Genomic DNA, 20,491 nt, shown 5'->3' on the forward strand with positions numbered 1-20,491 from the left:
CCGTTGAGGCCTTTCAAAGTAATATTTCATCTATTCCCCCTGTCTTTTTCTTTCCCCTCCTCCTGAAAAATCCGGGTCTCGGCGCCTGATTTTGTCCGTTGGGTTAAGCTTGGTACTATCCTTGGTTTTATTGGACTCCCCCCCCCCCCCCCCCCCTCCCCCTCCTCTTGGCTTCCTCCTCCTCCTCAGCCCACTTCCATACCTCCTCCTCCTTCTATCATCTCTCGTTCCTCGTCTTCCTCCTCCTCGTCCTCGTCCTCCTCCCCTCCCTCCTCCAAATCCTGCTTGCCTTCTCCTCCTCTGATCGCTGCTCAGATACCTCGGACGGGTGATGGATGTCTTGGTGGAAGAGAGGAATGTGAAGCGACCAAGTCAGGTGAGACGAGAGCAGGAGCAGGAGCAGGAGCAGAAGCAGGAGCAGGAGCAGGGGCAGGGGCAGGGGCAGGGGCAGGAGGATAAAAAGAGCAAGAGAAGAGGTGGAGAAGGAGATACAAGAGGAAGGGGAGGACATGATGGAAGCGGAAATGAGGGAGTAGTGATAAGGATGTCAAGGACCAAGGTCAGAGGTAGACGAAAGAGGAGGAGGAGGAGGAGGAGGAGGAGGAGGAAGAGATTGATGGTTGTTTGGTACTGACGACCGAGTAGGTCAAGGGCAGAATTGAGCAAGGACGACCTGTTTACATCGAAGGAAACATCGACGAGCTCAAGGGCAAGGTGAGGGGAGCAGGAGCAGCTGGAAGCAAGCAAGAAGTAGGGAGAAGAAGGAAGGGAAGGGAAGGGAGTGGTGGGGAAAGGGAGGAGGGAGGGGGGCAGAGGGAGAGGGGGGAGGGATGGACGTGGGAGAGGGAGAGGAGGGAGAGGACGGGAGTGCAAGGATAGCATGTCTGTATGTCTCTTGTTTGTTGACTCTCTTGGATTCTTTCAGATTGTTCCCGTTGAGATCATTGAGATCGGCGCCTACTACCTGGTGGGCAAACAAGCGGGAGAAGCGAGATGAGCGCAAGAGAAGAGAAATGAAAAGATTCGTTGACGTGTAAAGCAACCATGATGTAGCTTTCGTACTTGTCTTCTCCTCTCCTCCTCTCCTCCTCTCCTCCTCACTGCTCATCTTCTCTCCTCCTCACTGCTCTTCTCCCTTCAACCTCTTCTCTTCAGTACCTCTGCAAGTGCTCGATCCTCCTCCTGTCTCCACTTCTCTTCTCTTCTCCTCCCCTCTCCTCTACTTTTTGTCCTTCTACCGAGCTGCTCTTAACTTTCATTGCCGATCGCCGCTCGCTCCTTCTCTTCCATGAGCAGACGACCTTCAAGATCCTGCGACAGATTTGAGGAGAGGATAGAAGGGGAGAAGGAAAGAGGAGAGAAGGAGGAAAGGAAAGGAGAGGAGGAGAGAAGTGGACAGGAGGAAGAAAACGGGAGAAGGGAAGAGGAGGAGAGGAGGAGAGGAGGTGGTGGAGAAGAGAAATTTTGAAAGGACCTGTATGGATCTCAACAATTGTCTTTCTCTCTCGCCCGCTTCTTCTTCCAGCAGCACTTTCTCATGCTTCAACTGCAATCAAGTGAAATTGTGAGCAGCTCAAGCTCTTGTATATGTCAGTCTTGTGTTGTGTGTGGTGCTGTGTATCAATCTTGTGTTGTGAGTGGTGTTGTGTATTTCAGTCTTGTTCTCACTTGATTCAGCCGATTGTTCAGCTCGTCTACGGCATCTTGCATCTGCATCTCAACAAGCCTGTTGGAGTCCTTCAACGACAACAGCTCCTGTCAACACAAGAAGATGTAAGATGTTGTGATAGATGACTTATTCTCTTCTCACATCTTCCAGCGTTGCCTGTTTGCTCATCATGTCAAGTCTTTCTTCTTTGAGTTTGTCGATGATGTTTTCTGCTTCAATGAGATCTGTTTTGACCTGTTTGCATGTGTGACTGAAACAAGACGTGACAGGTTGCGAGATTTACAATCTTGACATTCTCTTGCTCTTCGATGATGGCCTGGTAAGACGATAAGACGAGAGAAGCAAGAGTTACGAGAAAGGGGAGGGGAGGGGAGAGAACAGGGGAGGAGAGGAGGAGAGGAGGAGAGGAAGAGAGGAGGAGAGGAGGAGAGGAAAAGAGAGATTAGAGGACGAGAGAGGAGAGGAGAGGAGAGGAGAGGAGAGGAGAGGAGAGGAGAGGAGAGGACAAAACAGACAGGAAAGGAAAAAGGAGAGGGGAGGAGAGAGGAGGGGAAGGGAGGGGAGGGGAGCGGGGAGGAGAAAAGACAGGATAAGACTGAATAAGCTCATCAGGAGAGCGGAAAACCTGCTTCTTGAGTTGATAATCTTCTTCAATGTTGCTGAAGAAATCAAACTCTCAGTTTTCAAACACATCGCAGAAAAAGCGACAAATCTCTTTCTTGCGATTCATCATGATCATTGAGATCATCATGACCAGTGAACATTAACGTGATATTCATCATCATCATCACCATCACGATCATCATCATCATCCTCATTCTCATCCACATCGTCATCGTCATTTGCATCATATTCATCATCATGAAACTTAGTACTCATCAGCACCATCGGCATCATGAAAGAACTAGATCTCAACGTGTGGTGACAAACATTCACCGGATCTGCAAACTTTGACTATCAAGACGATGGTGCAGGTTGTTGATGATCTCTTCTTTCTCTCTCAACAAGAACTCTAATCTTGTCTTCAAACTCTCCATATCGTTTTCCTACCAAGAAAGAGCAACATGTGTCAGTCGTCTTTGTTTGTTCACTTCGTTGTTCTCCTTACTGTTTGCTCTTTGGTCGCCAAGACCTCGTTGATTGTCTGAGTCAACTCGTCTTGCATCAACTTGTTGCTGTAAAAGCATAATGTTCATTGAGAAGGCAACGAGAGAGGAAAAGAGGAGGAGAAGGAGGAGGGGGAAGCAGGAGCAGGAGCAGAAGGAGCAGTAGGAGCAGGATAAGGAGCAACAGGAAGAGCAGCAGCAAGAGCAGCAGCAGAAGGAGACGGAAGGGAAGGAGGACGAGAACGAGGAGGCTAAGGAGGAGGGGATGGGGATGGGGAGCAGGAGGAGCAGGAGGAGCAGGAGATTCAAAGCTCATGAATCGATTTGCAAAGGATCAATCTGACAGGAAAACGCTAACATAAAATTTCCCACATAGAACAGCAGCATACATCGCACTGGACACACAACATTTCGATTTTTCTCTTTCTTCACCTTTCTTCCATTGCAATGAGATCTGTGGTTCTGATCTCATGAAACAAAGAGTCTCTGCACAACAAACATCAAACGAGCCTCGAGATCAAGTGGATGTCTTCATACCTCCAATCGTGAAAGAACACGATCAAGTATTTCCTTGTCTGCATGAAACTGTTATGCAATACCAAATGACAAAAACTCCTCTCAAACAAAATCTCGCCCCCAATTGATCAACATTTACATCTCAACCTGTCGTTTTCTGCATTCTCATGGGCCGTAATCATGATTGCCATCATGATCTTCCTCCTCCTCCTCATCATCATCATCCTCATCACAACCATCACATCACAATCACCATCACCATCACCATTACAACCATCATCAAATCCTCTATCATCATCTCCATCATCAAAATCATGAAATGAAGCTCACCAAACAAGACTCAATCTTGTTGTCGACATGAATTTGTCTTGTTGTCTCTTTCATAATTTTCCACCACAATGACAACGTCTTTCTCATCGTCATCGCAATCCATCTCTTCATGATGCTTTTACCTGCGCAATACGGAAATCAGCGACAATACTTGTGCAACATTGCTTGAACATTACTTGTACACCAATCATCAACCTCATTCTCCGAATCATCCCCATCATCATCATTCTATTCACTATCACTATCATCGTCATCGTCCTCTCAATCATTACCATCACTATCATTATCATAAGCAGCATGCGTCACCATCCCTTTGTTTTCTTTCCAAACTTAGCTCACCAATGTTTTTGAGGCAGATTCTCATGTAAGATTGGTGGTACCACAACTTGCGTACATCTCTACAGAGCTTATTGTTCTGTATCAGAATCATCTTCCCTGCAGTTTGTGATTTCCTCTTCTCCGTCGTTGCAGTCTTCTTCCACAACTGAACTGAACAACTTGCAACATGCCTTGCATGCTTGATCATGACATGCTCCGACATGTTCCTCAAGAAGCTAACGTGCTCTTTCCACAACCTCCACTCTCTGAAGAAGACAGCCTGCATGTTGAACAGCCACCTGTACAAGCACTTGTCCATGACCCTTCTCCTCCTCCTGTTCCTCTCGGTGTTTGCAACAAGACATCTCAAGGAATGTTTGAAAGATGTCCGAAGGAACATCTTCTTGGCTCTCTCCAACCTGTTCAGCTCCTCCCTCTCCATCTGCTGTGACACTCGCGCTACAAGTCGGAAGTGCTGCATGTCCAGACTGTCAAGCTGATCTTGAAAGTTTCTCAACGCATCTTCCACAGGCTGCAGGAAAGCTCCTTGCGTACTCCTCAAACATTCTTTCCCCATCCATGTGATACTCCTCTCTCTCACCCTCCTTAGCATCTCCCTCGCAATCTCATCCGCCGACTTTCCCCTCTCCTCGTCATTGCACGACGGTAAGATACACACGTACATCTCGACTGAATTTGCAAGCTCAAATATCCCAATCACTCGGATGCGAGAGGACGGGCAGGAGATCGCCCGGCAGATGTCGCTCGCAGCTCTCTCCTCCACCCGCTTCCTTTCCATAGGATTCGGACACAATTCCCTGAAGGAGGAGGCAAGCGAGAGGACGACCGTCCTCGCCTGGGTTGCATCCTCCTCCTCCAACCTCCTCCTCAGTTCATTCACGGCCTCTGAGTTCTTGACCATCTCTTCCTCCTTCATCGAGATCTGCTGCGTCAGCATCGAGATCGTTTCCTCCTTCTCCGTGATGATCTCCCCGCTCCTCATCAGCGGCCCCCTCATCTGCTCCAGCTGCTGCTCCAGCGACTTCACACTCTGCTCCAGCTCCTCCTTCACCCTCTCGAACCACTTGGTCTTAATCTTCCCCTCCTCAATGAGATCCTTGTTCTCCTTGAGCAGCTCCTCGTACCTCCTCCTACTCTCCTCCATCCCGTCTGCGCTCTCCGCCTTCGACCGCGACTGTCTTGACAGCTGCTGGTCAAGCTCGAACTGAATCTGCTGCTTCTCCTTAGTCAGCTGGACAATCACCCTGTCAAACTCGAGCCGTTCCTCCTTCAGCTGCCGCTCAAGCTTCGCGTTCAGCTTCTGCAAGTTCTGCTGCTCGCTTGTCAGCTTGATGACAGTGTCATCGCTGCTGTGCTTCCCGCCCGTCGTCTTCGCCGCCTCAAGCTCCTTCTTGCTCTTGCTCAGCAGCACCTTGTACCTCGACTCGCTCTCCCGCAGTGTCTCAATCTCTCCCTTCAGCTGCTTCACTTCAGCCTTCTTCTCCATCTCCAACTTTTCCTTCTCTTTCCTCGTCGCCTGCCAGTTCTTCTCCGTGTCCTGCAGCTCCTCTCGCATCCGCCTCGCCTCCGCCTCTGCCTCCGCCAGATTCTCCTGCAAGACCTTGTTCCTATTCTCCAGCTCCTCTGCCCTGATCTTCCACAGCGCTGCATCCTGTGGCTGCTGCTGCTGCTGCTGGGGCAGGGAGGAAGAAGACGACGGAGTTGCTGTAGATGTTGTTGGGCCCCTTCTTGGGGTGAGGAAACTTGAGATGTTTGTGCGAGGGCTCGCGACAATCTCCTTCTTGAGCGTCTTGGTCACTTCGCTCCTCTCTGTCAGAGCCGATGACATCTTTCCTGGCTGGGAGAGGGAGGAGAGAGAGAGAGGAGGGACGAGAGACGCTTTCTTGCTCGTAGTCTCCACGGACGTCTTGCCGTTGGAGGACAGAAGGCTGATTGAAGAAGAGGATTGAGTTGACGGATCAGTTGACGTCTCTTTCATACACTGAGAGATTTTCTTGGCCAGCCGTTGAGCAACGAAATTTTCGGACTTGATTAGATTGTCCAACGACTTTTTCATGTCAGCCTGACGAACAAAATGGTTAGTCCAAGGATTAAATGCACAAGAACTTGTACTTCGTCAGCATCATCATCACCACCTCCTCCTCCTCCACCTCCTCCACACCATCATCATGATTTTCAACAACATCAACATCAACATCTCCATCCTCAACATCATCATCATCATCATCATCATCAACAACAACATTCGCATCCTCCTCATCAACAACATCAACATCAACATCATCAAGTCACCTCAGTCAGCTTCTTCTTGACTTCTTCACTCCCTTCAAGCTGCAGCACGATGTTGCAAACTTTCTCGATGACAGGGAGCGATTGTGCCTTGGCTTTCGTGAAATGTTTGTCGTACGAGCCTGCAACTCAAAATATGAGAATTGACATCAAAGCAATTGAAACCTGACTGACTGACTGACTGACTGGCTGGCTGACTGGCTGGCTGGCTGGCTGGCTGACTGACTGACTGGCTGGCTGGCTGGCTGACTGACTGACTGACTGACTGGCTGGCTGGCTGACTGACTGACTGACTGGCTGACTGGCTGACTGAGTGACTGAGCTACTGACTGACTGACTGACTGACTAGCAGACTGACTGACTGACTGACTGGCTAGGTGGCTGGGTGGCTGATATACCTGGCTTCCAGTCCATGAGTATCTTGGCAAGGAGGCGGACGACGTTGCAGTTGGCGATGACTGTATGATTATCTCGACAACTTGCAATCATCTCCAGCGAGTGCAACACGTCATACACTCTCCAGCTTATCCCGCCAAACCTCTACAGGATGGTCAGGAAAGGAGAAAGTGCGAGACAAGTCACAAGCCAACCTGCCCACTCATCGCACAATCAAGAATCTCGGCAACGATCTCGATCCTAACGGTTCTGTCATGAAGTTGTTTGAGCTTTCTTGAACACCTCACCTGTCTTGTTTCGCCTTCGCAGTATCTCCCACCAGGTTGCACAAAGTCTGCACGTCATGTCTCAGAACACAGAGTTTGACACGTTGAGCCGACAGGTCAGACTGACCAAGTTTGCAAGGTGAACGTGAGGAGGGTGGGACTCGTTGGGCTTCGGGTCGTCAGTGAGAACTGCAAAGATCACAATCAGGTAATCTTAGAAAGAGCCTGTCCGAATGTCTTCACTTCTCTTCCCGATCATGTCATTCAGCATCGACGGAAAGTCAGCCTGTGAGTTTTCAAATTTGCGAGGAAAAATCATCGAATTTCGAAAACCTTGGGTGAAAGCATCATCGATTTCCCGAGAGGACTTCTTGAGATATGATAGCAGATCTAGAACAACAACAAATCATTGGAAACATCTCCATTATCTCCTTGACTACGATGACAGCAGTTACCAAACTTTCTTTCTATGATTGTAATGACAACAGCACATCCAACAAACTCTGCTGCTGAAGATGCATCATCGCCAACAAAAACTTACAGAAGTCGCTCTTGTTTGCTCCTCGGCATCTTTCGATGAACAAAGTTTCTTCAAGCACTCAAGAAGTCCTGCATTGTTGCCAGGATCAGTCACCACCACCACCACCACCTCCTCCTCCTCCTCCTCCTCCTCCTCCTCCTCCTCCTCCTTTCTCATCATCATCATTATCTCTATCCTCAGCCACCTCCTCCATCGTCTCCATCATGACAAGAGCACCATGAGTTCGTCCCTACCCGGCTCCGAAGCAATCTTTCCACCTGCCTCTTCCCCTCCCATCCCAGCGCAGTTGTTGATCGCAAGACTGCAAAAAGGTCGTGACGTCATCGTGCAGGCATGCAAACATCTCCAAAGCTTACGCTGCGATGTCTCGAGCATTCTTGTGCATTTCTTTACTCCCATTCATACGGATCATGGAAACTGCTCCAGACAAGAAGCCTGACAGCAAGGAAAACGGCAGGTCAGAGCTCACAGCCAGGAAGACAGCAAGTGAGATCTGAGTTGTGAGCACGGCATGAAAGCTCGTTCAAGCAATGTGCAAAATCCTTCACTCTCCTCGCAATCATGATAAGACGGCACACATAGAATGGACAAGAGCATGAAACAACAAGCAGCATGAAACAGAGCCATTACCAGCCATTCCGACCACTTGGATCGCAGTTTCAGGATCGACAAAGACAACCTGCCGGCAAGGAACAATCAGGCATAAAAGGAGTCTTCAGACAGGAAGAAAGAAGAGCAACAAGGAGAGAGCATGAAAAAAGTGGCAGGAGGAGGTGTAGGAGTAGTGGGAAGAGGAGAAACATTAGGAGAAAGAGGAGGAGGAAGAGGAGGAGGAAGAGGAGGAGGAAGAGGAGGAGAAGGGTGGTAGGAGGAGAGGGGACCTGTGACAGAGCATGAATCGCGTTTATCTGCTCCTGGTTGATCCTGCCGGAGTAGTTGACTTTGCCCAGAATCTGAACCATCAGCGGAAGGAAATGCTGCGAGGCATCAGACAAGTCAGAGGACCGAACATGTCACAAGGAGGCGTCAAACACATACAAGGACGGCAAAATTTACAGATTCATCGCACAAGTCATAACCGAACATGTCACAAGAAGGAAACAAACAAGTCACATGACCGAACATGTCACAAGAAGGAATCAAACAAGTCACGTGACCGAACATGTCACATGAATCGGCAGCACCGGGATCGTCAAGAGATTCTTCTGGTTGTCTTCATTCCCGTAGGCAATCCAAAAGATTATAGAGGTGACATCAGTCAGGACTGCCAGCAAGTCATGGACAGCTCGGAAAACTTGACCTTCTCTCTCTTCTCCTCCTCCTCCACCTCCTCCTCTTCCTCACCCTCTGCATGCTCTGATCGCAGTCCGTTCACCACGGCCTCCAGGACGCTCCTTGAAATCTTTTCGGACATCTGGGAAGCATGAGACTAGCATGAGCAAGCGAGATAGATAGAGAACTTTTCTGCACACCTTGGTCCTCTCAGCAATGCCCAGCAATTCCTTGCTTGCCTTGGATGCTGAAAGAACCTCTCAAGAAAGCGCAAGAAAGTACAAGGAAGAAACATGTCATCTACCTTTTTCCTTGTCCTCATCTTGAAGATCGCGGAGCAAGTCGGCATGCTCGGAAATTCCATCGTCTCCCAGCATCTCTGTACAACCTTGCTTTGCTTCAGGCCATCTGTGTCAATCGCTGCTATCTCCTGTCTTGCTCCTAAAGCACGTACAGTCATTCCAAGCTCACACGTAGCATCACCAGTTCAGGTTCTGCACTGTTCGATCTGATTGGCTTGACAAACGCTCTGGATCTCAAAAAAACGAACTAAAAGCCCATATTCCATCTCATGCCCCTCACATCCTTCACTTCCATCGCCATCTCCCTCTTTCCTGTCCCTCCACCTCCACCTTCTGCTCCTCTTGCTCCTCTTGCTCCTCCTGTTCCTCCTGTTCCTCCTGTTCCTCCTGCCAGTCCTGCTCCTCTTGCTCCTCCTCCACCACCTCCTCCACAACTTCATCACCTCGAACTCGTGATCCTGACCAGGTCTCAACTTTCCATCTGACTCTGTTGCTCCCCTACTCTCCATCCTCCTGCTCTCCTCCTCCTCCCATCTGCTGCCATCCTCCTTATGATCCCCATCGTTCATCGCCATTGCTATCGTCGCTACGCTGCTCCGCCAATTTCCCTTCTAGATTCTCCACGGCTGCCTCGGCATTTTCTTGAAACTGCTATGACCCCACCCCACTTTGACCATGTGGGACCCCCCACCCACCCCCTTTACAGGATCCAAATGATCTTCCGGGAATCGAGTAGCAGGATTCTTTGCAGATAGGACCAATTTGTTATATATGGTGTAATGGCCTATAACTTCCTAGGACAATACGTGACAACATCACCGTTTATAACCAGACACACCCCTACCCCCCAAAATACCACCCACCCTACTCCTCCATTTGATTCATATTGAATCGGTCAAAGTACCCCACCCCGTCTGCTATTCTGGTAAAAGGACCCCCGTGACTTGCTCTCGTCCATAATAAAAAACTCTGTTTACGACTCCAGCAGGACAGGACAGGTACTCCTGCACCGACTCCGCCAGGAACGTCCCGTCTCCTCTCCCTGATCTGCTCCTCCTGCTCCTGCTCCTACTGCTCCTGCTCCTGCTCCTGCTCCTGCTCCTCCTGCTCCTTCTCCTCCTGGTATTACTCGACTTCGATTCCTTGTTCCTCCACCATAATCGACTGCCTCAGTCTGCTGTCAACTCTGATCAAACTCCTCCTTTCCGATACTGCTGATCTGATCCTTCTGGAGTGTCAGACATCTGATCATGCCAAGTACCAAAGTATCTTCTTCCTGCAATAAACACAACATTGCCCAACACAATCTGGACAAATATCCGATCTCCTGCTACCTCGCAGGGACTGGTTGACTTGCCCCGAGATCACCTCCTGTCTGCATCTGCAGAAGTTTCTTCAGGAGCATTTGAGGGCTATCGTGGCAACTCAATGGTATGGAACGAGCTTGATGAGTTTGCTATGTGGGGGGAAAATCTTTCATTGTATTCCAATGAGAGATCACGCTACACATCTCTTGACATGTTAAAAACAGGGACGATCAAAATCTCGTCATAGCCGAGTCCGAGCGGCTGCAAGAATGCACAATTACCATCACAGCTCTTCTGACTTTGCTCCGACGGGTTTTCCATCCATGTACACCTAACATGACTTGTGAGCTCGGAGAGGTCGGCTCCCACCTATCACCGTCGGTCTCTCTTGCTTTGTTGTGTCTACTCCCTCGCAAACCTTCGAATCAAAACACGATGAGTCCACGGCAGGCCTGATGTCATCATATGTGTTGTTCAACCTTTGTCTGCTTCCAGCAAATTTTGTCTATCAGGGTTTCAAGCTGCAAAATGTTTTCAGAACTTCTTCTTCATCCCAAGGAGCCGACAACAACCGAGTCGCTCTTCTGCGCAAGGATCGATTGCTCCACAGTATCCTCATGATCGCCTAGGAACACCTGAGAACAACTCAGCTGCACATGCTCCTGCACATTCTCGCTCCTCTGTCGACTACCTTGCAGGCTTGCACCATTGTCGGAGGGGGGAAGTCGTAGATACTGAACAAGTTGTAGCGTGTCATCGTGTTAGACCACAGCGTGTCAAGAACACCGGAAACTTTCCATCTTGCAGACTTCGTCCATGACTTCCATGACCTGCCGTAGAGTCACTGGTGCCGCCGTTGCTCATCTCGGCATGACCCTGCTCTCAAACCTCTTGTGGGCAGGCCCTGCCTTCTTGGCGATCTCCGTCACGGTAGCTCTGCACCCAGCACCTGCAGGAGGAGGTCAGACTCTCAGTCTGTCATGGTCATGCATCACAGATGTGTTCCTTCTCCAGCTTCTTCGGCATCCCTGGCTGCCGACATCAAGTCATTAGGAGGTTTCGTAAAGGAATTTTCACAGTAAGCAGCCAACCTCACCTCGTCCTTTCCTCACCCTTCCCTTCGCTTCCCTCTTCTTCCCTTCCCCTTCCCCTTCCCCTTCCCCTTCCCCTGCCCTGCCCTTCCCTCCCCCTTCTCGTCGACCTACGACATCACCATCACTGATTCCTCTCAAATATCCGATCCTCCTCTTGTGCACTCTGAGCTTTCATGCCTCTCCTCTCCTCTTCTTCTCTTCCCCTCTCCCACCTGTCCCATGATCATCCCCAACATCGCCAGCATGGTCAGCGCCGTTGCCACATCCTTGATCGCCATGTTCGACGCAATCGCAGTTGGCAGTGTGGCTCGGTGCTGCCTTTCAGACTCAGCTCAGGCCCGCCTCACGGGACTCGTTGGTAGTGAAACTACTTACTACTACAGTACTAGACGCTGCCTCTGGGGTCCAACAAACATGGCTGGAGGGAGGAGGGAGGAGGAGGAGGAGGAGGCTGACAGTCGACGTTGCAGTATATGAGCGTCAGGAAGCAGTGGATGGTTGTTGGGTTGGATGCCTGAGTTGTAACAAGCCACAGACGATGTTGCTGTTGCTTCGAACCCGTGAACAAGTCGACCAGATTAGTTTGTTGGCTGAAGCATTCACCATGGTCTGTTGAAACCGTTGGATGCCTGCCATGGAGAGAAGAATACAGAAGATCTCTGAAGATGTACAACAGCGTGTTAGAGGCGGATCAATCGCTCCTGACATCGGCGCCATCCTCCTCCAGCTGATATACAACTCAGTGGATGCAGGGGCAGCGATGATTGCGATAAGGGTGGATCTTGAGAACATGCTCGTCCAGGTTAGACTTTCTCGTGTGCAAGGTAGATTGTCTGAGCTTCAAGTGGTAACGAGAAAGTTCGCCAGGTGACAGATGACGGGCATGGGATCGTGTCTGCCGACATGTACAACGTTGCGAAGAGGGGATACACAAGTCGTCTGAGGGAGAAGAGTGATCTGGAGAGGAATGACTTCCAGTACTTTGGTTATCGAGGAGAAAGTCTGTCGTCCATCTCTGAGTTCTGTGAGCTGGAGATCACAAGCAGAAACATGCACGAGAAAGATTCTTTCCGCAAGGTCGCTAGTTTCACATCAATACATTTCGTGTTGGCACCTGAACTTGTTCGCGCAGGTTATGAAAGGAGGGAAAGCTGTGTCGTTTTCAAGTCTTGTGGGTTCAGGGCCTGTTGGAACAAGTGTAGTCTGCCGTGATCTCTTCTACAATCGTCCAGTAGCACGAAAGATCATAAGCAAGCAGATTGCAGACATGTACACGATGAAATCACGCCGGGTTGTCATCATAGAAAACTTGTCTTCACTCATCCGATCATCGACAGTTGCACACCCGGCGATCTCATTCTCTCTGCACTTCTCCCCCAACTTGCAACCTGACTTGGATCTCCCGAGGAGCCGCGATGTGCTGAGCTTGCAGAGGGTTGGGAAAGCCTTTCCCCCTCACGAGATGTTCAGGTTCACGACAAGGCATGCGAGCTTCTCTCTAGATGTTTTCTTTGGTTCCCCTTGGATGAACAGTCTTCCTCGCAGCAAAGACTTCCAGCTCGTGTTCTTCAACAGGAGGTTCAGCTCAAGAAACCCAGTTCACAAGCATGTCAACCAACTGTATAAGACGTGTTGGAACTCATTTCACCCAATTGCTGCTCTTGAGAACACCCACGTTCGAGAATTCTTCAAGTTTTTCCCGCAGAGGAAGAAGAGGAGAGCAGAAGACAACTCGGCAGTGGCTCCATGCAAGAGATATCCTGTCTTCGTGGTCGACATCCAGTGTAGCCCTTTGGATTGTTCGTTTGCAGACTGCGATCATGGAGCATTTGTGGAGTTTGCACACTGGGAAGAAGCGTTCAAGTGCTTGGAGAGTCTGTTCAAAGAGTTGTGTGAGAAAGTAAAGACAATGGACAATCAGACGTCGAATGTTGAGATGAATGAAAACCAACCCCGCAATCTTGCTCCATCTGTCAAAGCCAACGATGATGCGGAAACAAAGTTGTTAGAGAGGTAAGGACGTGGACGTCTCTTGAAGTTTGCTCAAACGTGTACAGGATTGAGAAGCTTTCATATCGCAACGTCAACACCAGCTGCCTTGAAGGTGAAGACAACGTGTGACTCTGTTGCGAATCTCAATCTTAGTCTCTTGTTGAAGGCGAAAGTTCGAAGCGAAAGGACGTACAACAGTACAGGAGAGGTACTGCCCATTTACTTTCTCTCGTGCTGCCGTTTTATCTTGATAACATGACTGTTTACAAACAGAGTCATCGACATCGCTGACTCGGCAAGTGGAGACAGAGCTTGTCGATCAGAGCGAGCTTGACCTTATCGAAATCGCTCTTCAAACTGCACATCTTGCAAAGAAAGGAAATGCTGCACTGAGCAGTACCAAGGGGGGGCGGTTGGCGACGGCGAAAGCTCCTGCCATGTCTGGTTTTCAGTTCGACATCGCGGCGTCTCAATGGAGAGTTTTGTCTACTCCACAGGGAGATGAAGGAGGAATAAGTTTGTCTTCATCGAGGACTCTTCCTTCTTCTCGAACCAGCCAGGTGTGTTTGTTGGACCTCCTTGTAAATACTTGGTTCATCTCTGAAGTGACGATGCTGCCTTGTTTGTGTTCTCATGACAACCCGAAGCAACCTGTTTGCTGCTCCCTCCGTCCCCTGCACTCTTCTTCTTTATCTCACAATCTTGCGCGTCTCTCACGGTCTGAACCTCACTTCAACTTCTGCAGAACTTCTCTTCGCGTCCCAGTGAAACTTCCAAGACCAGGAGCTCTCAAGACCTCCTTGAAGAGTTCGAGAAGTTCTCGAGGAAGAGGAGCCGACTGAGCATGGAGGGGGAAAAGTCAGGAAGCCGGTCAGAAGGAGGACATGTGGGGGGGAGACGAAAGGATGCGGATGAAGGGGAGGGCGCAAGTTTGCATGATGAAGGGACAACTGCTTCACGGGGTCGAAGTTACAAATCTGAGATCATCAGCATCGACAACTGGGATGCTTCTGCCAAGATGAAGTTTGCTCTGACAAGAGACTGGTTGAGGTTAGTGATGATGATGATGAGAACGAGGAGGATCTGAGAGCGGGAGGAGGAAAATGATGATGGCGCTGAGTGGGGGCAGGAAAGGGAAGTGCAGGAAGAGAAAGACAATGAAGAGGACGAGAATGAGCACGAGGGTGACGATTAGGCAGAGGGGGAAGAGATGGTGGTGGTGGTGGAGCAAACGGAGGAGCAGGAGGAGCAGGAGGAGCAGGAGGAGCAGGAGGAGCAGGAGGAGCAGGAGGAGCAGGAGAAGGACGTGGAGCGGCAGCGGAGGGAAGGGGGGGGGGGGGGGGGGGAATGAGAAGGGAGATAGATGTAGTCCAACGCCTCACATGAGACATGAACCGAGATCTACTTGCTCATCGTATTATCATCTACCTGAAGTTCTTGCACTGAACCTCTCCCAGACTGTCCCCCATGACATTCCTGAAGCCTCCACGAAGCCTCAAGGGCAAAGCAGCAGTCTGGTGGTGCTGGTGGTGCTGGTGGTGCTGGTTGAGAGGGAGGAGAAGTTGACGGGGGTGGGGATAGGAGGTCTCGATCTCGATGACAAGGAGGAGGAAGAGTGAGAGGAGGGCAAGTAGAAGGCAACGGGTTGCGCTCCTGCTGAGAGAGTGGTCGTGGATGCTCATTGCAGACATCGTCATCCTCTCCTCTGACTTGCTGGCCTTGTCACAGAGCTCTCTCACTTGACGGCAGACGAGGTGTCTGGAGGCCATACGTCATTGAAAAGGAAGGAGAAAATATCATTGTCCGTCTTTCACTCGGTTCAGGCCACAATGCTCGCGTGTATTGATGCACTCATTCAGATGTCTTCTGTCTTGTCTTTCTTGCTGCTTCTGTGACCTCCTCTTACTTGTACTCTACTTCTATTCCTAACCCTGCTCCTGCTCCTCCTCCTGCTTCTCCTGCTTCTCCTGCTTCTCCTGCTTCTCCTGCTCCTCCTGCTCCTCCTGCTCCTCCTGCTGCTGCTGCTGCTGCTGCTGCTGCTGCTAGTCCTCCTCTTGCTCCCTGCATCTGCTTGTACCTTCCTGATCACAAACTAGAATAGCTGAAAGACTTTGCGTGACCAATAAAAATAAATGAGCTAAATTATTTGCAAGGATCTCAGTGGATACACAACCCCTACTGAGGCCTGTGATTTTACAAGAGGGGTAGGGTCATGTACCCCACCCTCAGTCTTGCTGATCCCTAGGTGGGTAGGGCAAATGATGGAAAACATTGAGGCGGGTTGGGCGGGAAGGGACCCCGGACGGGTGGTATAGTGCAAGGAATTGTTTTTCGTATATTGAATATGGGTAGGGTAGTTAACCCCACCTATATCTAGACTTGATTGTTTTGGTTATTTTAACGGGTATTAAGAGTCAAGTACGTCCAAGGGGGTAGGGTATGTTCAGGGGTGGGGTGGCTAGAGGAGACATTGAGCCCTTCAAGATTCAAAATAGTGAAGTTCAGCAAAGAACTAGTTTCAGAGATCATTTCGAAGAATTTGCTTAATGTTTCAAAATAAATAAATTGTATTGAACAAAATTTTCCGAAATTTATTGAAATGAAACCCCCAGTGGAAAACAGGTTGTCCCAGCGCGGCACCGTTACGCCATGGCAGGCGAGGTAAGAGGAGAATTCGTTGCAGAAGGAGCAGGAGGAGGAGGGTGTCTTGGTGTATCCAACCTGTTTCTTCCCTTGTTTGTCTGCTCTCTCCCTGTTCTCTTCAGCATTTACATATGCTTCGCATTGTTTTCTTGTGGAAAACCTTTTCCCCTTCAAGTTCTGTGTTGCTGACATAGCCATATCCTTTCCTTCTCCTTGCCAACTCCTCGCCTCACAACCGCCCTACCGAATCGACATTGTCCATCTTCAAATGATGTGCTCCATGCTGATTTCGTTGCCGTGTGCTACTCCTCTCACAAGCTCCTTGGCCTCTCCTCCTCCACCTCGACTACTGTTCTTGTCCCGCCTTGCCAACGATTCCTCCGCATACACATCCTCCTGCTACATGCTCCCTCCCTTCCTGTGTCTTCAAAGCTGAAGCATGGATCCCCAAGCAGCGAATGATGCTGATTTCTTGTTTTCCCCGAAGTTTCAATATCCATCCCTATTTTGCCTTGTGGTGAAGGACCAGAAAAACACTAATGAATCGACTCATCCATCCTGTTTATTCGTGTTTCCTTTAGTTCCTGTTGTAACTTCGTTCCTATCATTTTCTGCTCTCCTGAATGTTGTGCTGACTTCCTCTTGTCAGGACGGAGGTAAGGGAGGAAAGGGAGGAAAAGGAGGAAAAGGAACAGCCTCAGACAAGAAGAAACGCGCGCCGCAGTCACGATCATCTCGTGCTGGCTTGCAGGTAATGCTATTAGAGGAGAAGAGATTTTTTGTTGTCATTGTATGACAAGAGATTTTTTCTGTGATGAAATGAGAAAAATCGTCTTTGTCATGAGATGAGATGTTTGCAGTTGTGAGAGGAGAAGGTATCTCATTAAATATGTTGATAGAGATGACGAAAGATAATGAGATGTTTTGATGGTGAAATTTGACATGAGATGGTGAGATGATGTTTTAACGATGTCTTTGGTTGTACCTCGTGCTGTTTCTCATCCACCAGCTTATTCTATTGTGTCAGTTTCCCGTTGGTCGTATCCACAGACATCTCAAGACGCGCATCGCTCGTCATGGCCGTGTGGGAGCGACTTCAGCTGTGTACATGGCAGCCATCTGCGAGTATCTCTGCGCTGAGGTGACCATCCTTCCTCCTCGTCTCAATCCTCCTCCACAACCACTCATCTCATTCCTCCTCCTCGTCCACGACGACCACCACCTCATCCTCCATGCCTGCATGCCTCTTTCTCCGTGTGTCTGCCATCTGCCCTCGTCACGTGCTCGCACACTTCCTCCTCGGCCCTCACCATCACCTCTCTCACTCTCCATTCAGGTGCTGGAGCTCGCAGGAAACGCTTCCCGTGACTTGCGCGTGAAACGTATCACTCCTCGCCATCTTCAGCTGGCCATTCGCGGAGATGAAGAGTTGGATACTCTGATCAAGGCCACCATCGCTGGTAACTCTCCTTCTTCTTCCTCTTCCTCCCCTTCTACACTCTGCTCTGCTCCTCCCCTGCCCTCTGCTCACCTCTCCACTCCTCTCCTCTCCTGCATGATCGCTTTCCCGTTCATGCTGTCTGTACTGCCTTCTCTGCCTTGCTCAAGACAGCAGCTGACGAGCGAGCAGGCGGAGGAGTCATCCCCCACATTCACAAGTCCCTCATCAACAAGGGGCCCAAGGCGAAGAAGTCAAAGGCCACCAAGGCCCCTTAAAGTCCGGTCGAGTCACACGATGTCACTTCTGCCTCAAGCTGCAGACGGTGGACGTTCCTAGCTCGCCCTATCTGGCGTCACTCTGGTGGATGTGGAGTGTGGTGGAGATCAGGATGCAAGGAAGCGGGAGGAATGTTCTTGTTGAGCAAATGAAAGTTGAGAGTAGGAGAGAAGAGAAGCAACAAGTTTATCTACATAATCTCATCGAGAAACAATAGACTGAGTGACCTTCTCATGCCCAATCTCCCGCGCTCGGCCCCCATGCACTGCCGTCGACCTGTAGCAGAGGTCACGTGACTTGAAACTTCATCACAAGATACGATATGAATGTCAGGAAACTCGTCATGCAAATACTTTGACTGAACAACCTCATCCACTTTTGGCTATTTCTTTCTCAAATCCTCTAACCCTCACTTGCGTCTGTCCTCTCTTCTCTCTCTTTCTCTCCTCTCTCACCTGGAAGTCACCATCCGCATCATTCCACGTGTTGTCGGCCAAAGACTGCATGCGAGCTTCCTTGGCCTGCTGCTTGCCAAGTCAGCACGAGGCATCATAGAGGGTCGGGAGCATGCAGAGAAGACGAGAGAACTAGTGAGAGGAAACGAGTGGTGGGGCTGGAAGGAGGTAGAATCGAGGGCAAGGTCGAGGAAAGAGGACGACGAGAACAAGGACGGGGACGAGGACGAGGGCGGGGATACCATAGTCTTGTGCGAAAGCTTCTTCTGAGTTTGCGGCTTGACAGCACGAGGGGCTTGCTTGACAAGCTTCTCCTCGGTCTTCACTCCAGCGGAGAAGCTGCAGGGGGGGGGAGGTCAGGGACAAGCTCAGAAGCTCCTCGACTCACCCCCGCTGATACGCCTGTGCGATCTCATCCGCCAACTTCACTGAGTCAGTCGTCCCCGCCCTGTCGCGCGCACACAAGTCAAGACGCGTCGCAGAATGAGAGTCTTGCTGCTCACTTGCTCTTGGGTGATGCTTGCAATGCTCTGGCGTGACTCTGCTGACGGCTCGACCTCCTAGTTGAGGTTGACCTGCACGCCTGTCAGCAGGTTCGCACGAGTGCCAGCGCAAGTCACGTCAAGTGATCGGAGCTGGACGGACGAGAGATCTGCACAACCAGCATGAGGGAGACAAAAAGAGTTGAGGGCGATCCCGTCTCTTACCCAGTCTGAGGAGATCGCGCCGTACTCCTTGAACTAATCAACAAGTCAGGTCACTGACGACGTGGACATCATCGCTGGAAACTCGTCCAAGATGATTCCATCCATGTCGCGTACCTCAGCGTCAGCCCCTTCATCCGCAAGCTTCTCCTCCTCCTTGTGCTCCTTCTCGATCTCGGCTTCTCGCTTCTCCTCCTGTTTCCCAGCTCAGCACCATCACTAGCGCAGGAACTTGAGCCTGACCTGTCTCTCTCTACGTGCAAACCTGTCATGCTCATACTTCATGGTGTCATGATGGAGTTTCGTAACGGCCCTGCCCATGAGTCAGACCACAGACCCTTCATCCTATTCTCCCTCCTTCCGCCCCTCCGACCATCCCCATCCCATCCCATCCCATCCCATCCCATCTCTCCCCTCCTCCTCCCCTCCCTCACATTCTGGCAGCTGCAAGTCTGGCAGGGCGTGGGCTCTTGGTCTGCCGGCATCCTCGTCATCGTCTCCTCCCCCGCCTCCTCCTCTCACCTGAGCGTGACCAGCTGCTGCCTTAGGAGGCTCCGCCAGCTTCGCAGCCTGTGGCTCCACCGGCTTCACCGGCTTCACCTCATGTGGGGCGCTCGTTCGAGCAAGATGCTGCCGATGTTGTTGATGATGATGGCGAGATCGGGCGAAACTGTCTTGGGCCCAGTCCCATGCCGACTGCACCGGCGTCTCCTTCCTCTCGTCCACGGGAGCACCTCCCATGGGCTGCCCCCCTGAGCTTCGAAGGATAGGATGCGACGTCCTCTTTACTGCTTCCTGAGCCCAGCTCCATGCCTGCGTGTCCTCCCTGGCCTTGTCCTCACGAGCTGCTGAGGTTCTGGGGACGGGAGAATCGGCCTGATCCACCTGAGCAAGGAGCTGCTCCCTTGCTCGCGGGAGGACCTGCTTGTTCTCTCGCGATGTACTGTCGCTTGAAATGGAGTTGGCAAAGCTATAGACATCGTTCTCTTGGCTGCGAGACTCCGGAACCATGGAAGTGTATCCGTTGTGATCGTTAGAGTACCTCCTGGTTGCTATCGAGCGGACAAGAGAAGTTCTGTCGCTATCCTCAGCCATTGATGATCCTCGCTGAAGAAGCTGCTGCGCCCATGCCTGCGCAGACCTTGATCCTCTGCGCACCCGCAAGTCAGAGAACATGATGGGGCAAACCAGGGCGGGACACAACCTGGCATGAGCGAAGGAACGGTGATGCAGGTGCCAGTCTTGGCGAGGGTGATGACGAGCTGAATCATAAGGAGGGTCAGGGCAGGACAGGCATGTCGCATGATGGTATAAGACACAAGTCATCGGGCAACAGGCAGCGAGAGGGTAGGGTCAAATCGTACCTTCTCTCCTCGACATCTCGGTCAACCTTCCAGTGTGGGGGGTCCACTGGAGCAGCTGCTCCTGATCCCCCTCACTATCTCTTCCTGTCGCTCTCATAACCACCACAAACGCCACCATCACGACCGCGGCTCCTGCCGCTATCACCCCCCTCGCCATGGCCGAACGAAGGGACAAGGTTGTAAAAGCAA

General features: G+C 50.8%; 6 protein-coding genes across 6 annotated transcripts in view; 3 read left to right on the forward strand and 3 right to left on the reverse strand.

The window, feature by feature from the left end:
* GUITHDRAFT_96633 (hypothetical protein) overlaps nt 1–1,051 on the forward strand; it is a 3,337-nt gene extending 2,286 nt beyond the window's left edge. The window contains exons 5-7 of the mRNA XM_005826516.1: nt 316–376; nt 646–714; nt 926–1,051. Coding sequence (XP_005826573.1) covers nt 316–376; nt 646–714; nt 926–997 — 202 coding nt within the window. The 3' untranslated portion in view covers nt 998–1,051. The remainder of the gene's footprint in view (nt 1–315; nt 377–645; nt 715–925) is intronic.
* Nucleotides 1,052–1,248: 197 nt separating this feature from the next.
* On the reverse strand, nt 1,249–9,101 carry GUITHDRAFT_114320 (hypothetical protein; the record flags this gene model as incomplete). The annotated part of the gene is made up of 28 exons (XM_005826517.1): nt 1,249–1,311; nt 1,475–1,546; nt 1,669–1,755; nt 1,811–1,903; nt 1,953–1,985; nt 2,295–2,328; nt 2,606–2,715; nt 2,778–2,844; nt 3,208–3,261; nt 3,313–3,350; nt 3,622–3,743; nt 3,961–6,022; nt 6,253–6,371; nt 6,648–6,789; nt 6,840–6,885; nt 6,933–6,979; nt 7,039–7,100; nt 7,155–7,197; nt 7,245–7,301; nt 7,453–7,520; nt 7,686–7,753; nt 7,809–7,887; nt 8,083–8,131; nt 8,334–8,429; nt 8,637–8,716; nt 8,797–8,866; nt 8,925–8,971; nt 9,029–9,101. The coding sequence occupies 28 exons, from the start codon at nt 9,099–9,101 to the stop codon at nt 1,249–1,251; spliced, it is 3,981 nt and encodes a 1,326-aa protein (XP_005826574.1).
* A 1,515-nt stretch (nt 9,102–10,616) lies between these two features.
* On the reverse strand, nt 10,617–11,705 carry GUITHDRAFT_114321 (hypothetical protein; the record flags this gene model as incomplete). The annotated part of the gene is made up of 9 exons (XM_005826518.1): nt 10,617–10,664; nt 10,710–10,751; nt 10,813–10,854; nt 10,906–10,968; nt 11,025–11,067; nt 11,120–11,163; nt 11,209–11,282; nt 11,329–11,365; nt 11,640–11,705. 9 exons carry the CDS (start codon nt 11,703–11,705, stop codon nt 10,617–10,619), a joined length of 459 nt encoding a protein of 152 aa, XP_005826575.1.
* Nucleotides 11,706–12,061: 356 nt separating this feature from the next.
* GUITHDRAFT_114322 (hypothetical protein) lies at nt 12,062–13,548 on the forward strand (the record flags this gene model as incomplete). Its single annotated transcript, XM_005826519.1, has 4 exons — nt 12,062–12,229; nt 12,295–12,504; nt 12,560–13,440; nt 13,485–13,548. 4 exons carry the CDS (start codon nt 12,062–12,064, stop codon nt 13,546–13,548), a joined length of 1,323 nt encoding a protein of 440 aa, XP_005826576.1.
* A 2,496-nt stretch (nt 13,549–16,044) lies between these two features.
* Nucleotides 16,045–18,012, forward strand: GUITHDRAFT_96636 (hypothetical protein). The gene is made up of 5 exons (XM_005826520.1): nt 16,045–16,080; nt 16,712–16,813; nt 17,090–17,203; nt 17,399–17,522; nt 17,693–18,012. The coding sequence occupies exons 1-5, from the start codon at nt 16,069–16,071 to the stop codon at nt 17,776–17,778; spliced, it is 438 nt and encodes a 145-aa protein (XP_005826577.1). The 5' UTR covers nt 16,045–16,068; the 3' UTR covers nt 17,779–18,012.
* Nucleotides 18,011–20,459, reverse strand: GUITHDRAFT_143379 (hypothetical protein; the record flags this gene model as incomplete). Its single annotated transcript, XM_005826521.1, has 13 exons — nt 18,011–18,055; nt 18,235–18,303; nt 18,477–18,573; nt 18,623–18,682; nt 18,738–18,809; nt 18,855–18,886; nt 18,942–18,974; nt 19,056–19,133; nt 19,182–19,251; nt 19,373–19,413; nt 19,461–20,088; nt 20,143–20,200; nt 20,303–20,459. The coding sequence occupies 13 exons, from the start codon at nt 20,457–20,459 to the stop codon at nt 18,011–18,013; spliced, it is 1,440 nt and encodes a 479-aa protein (XP_005826578.1).
* Between the last annotated feature and the right edge of the window lie 32 nt (nt 20,460–20,491).

Source organism: Guillardia theta (genome assembly GCF_000315625.1).
Source record: "Guillardia theta CCMP2712 unplaced genomic scaffold GUITHscaffold_74, whole genome shotgun sequence".
In the NCBI taxonomy this organism is placed as follows: Eukaryota; class Cryptophyceae; order Pyrenomonadales; family Geminigeraceae; genus Guillardia; species Guillardia theta.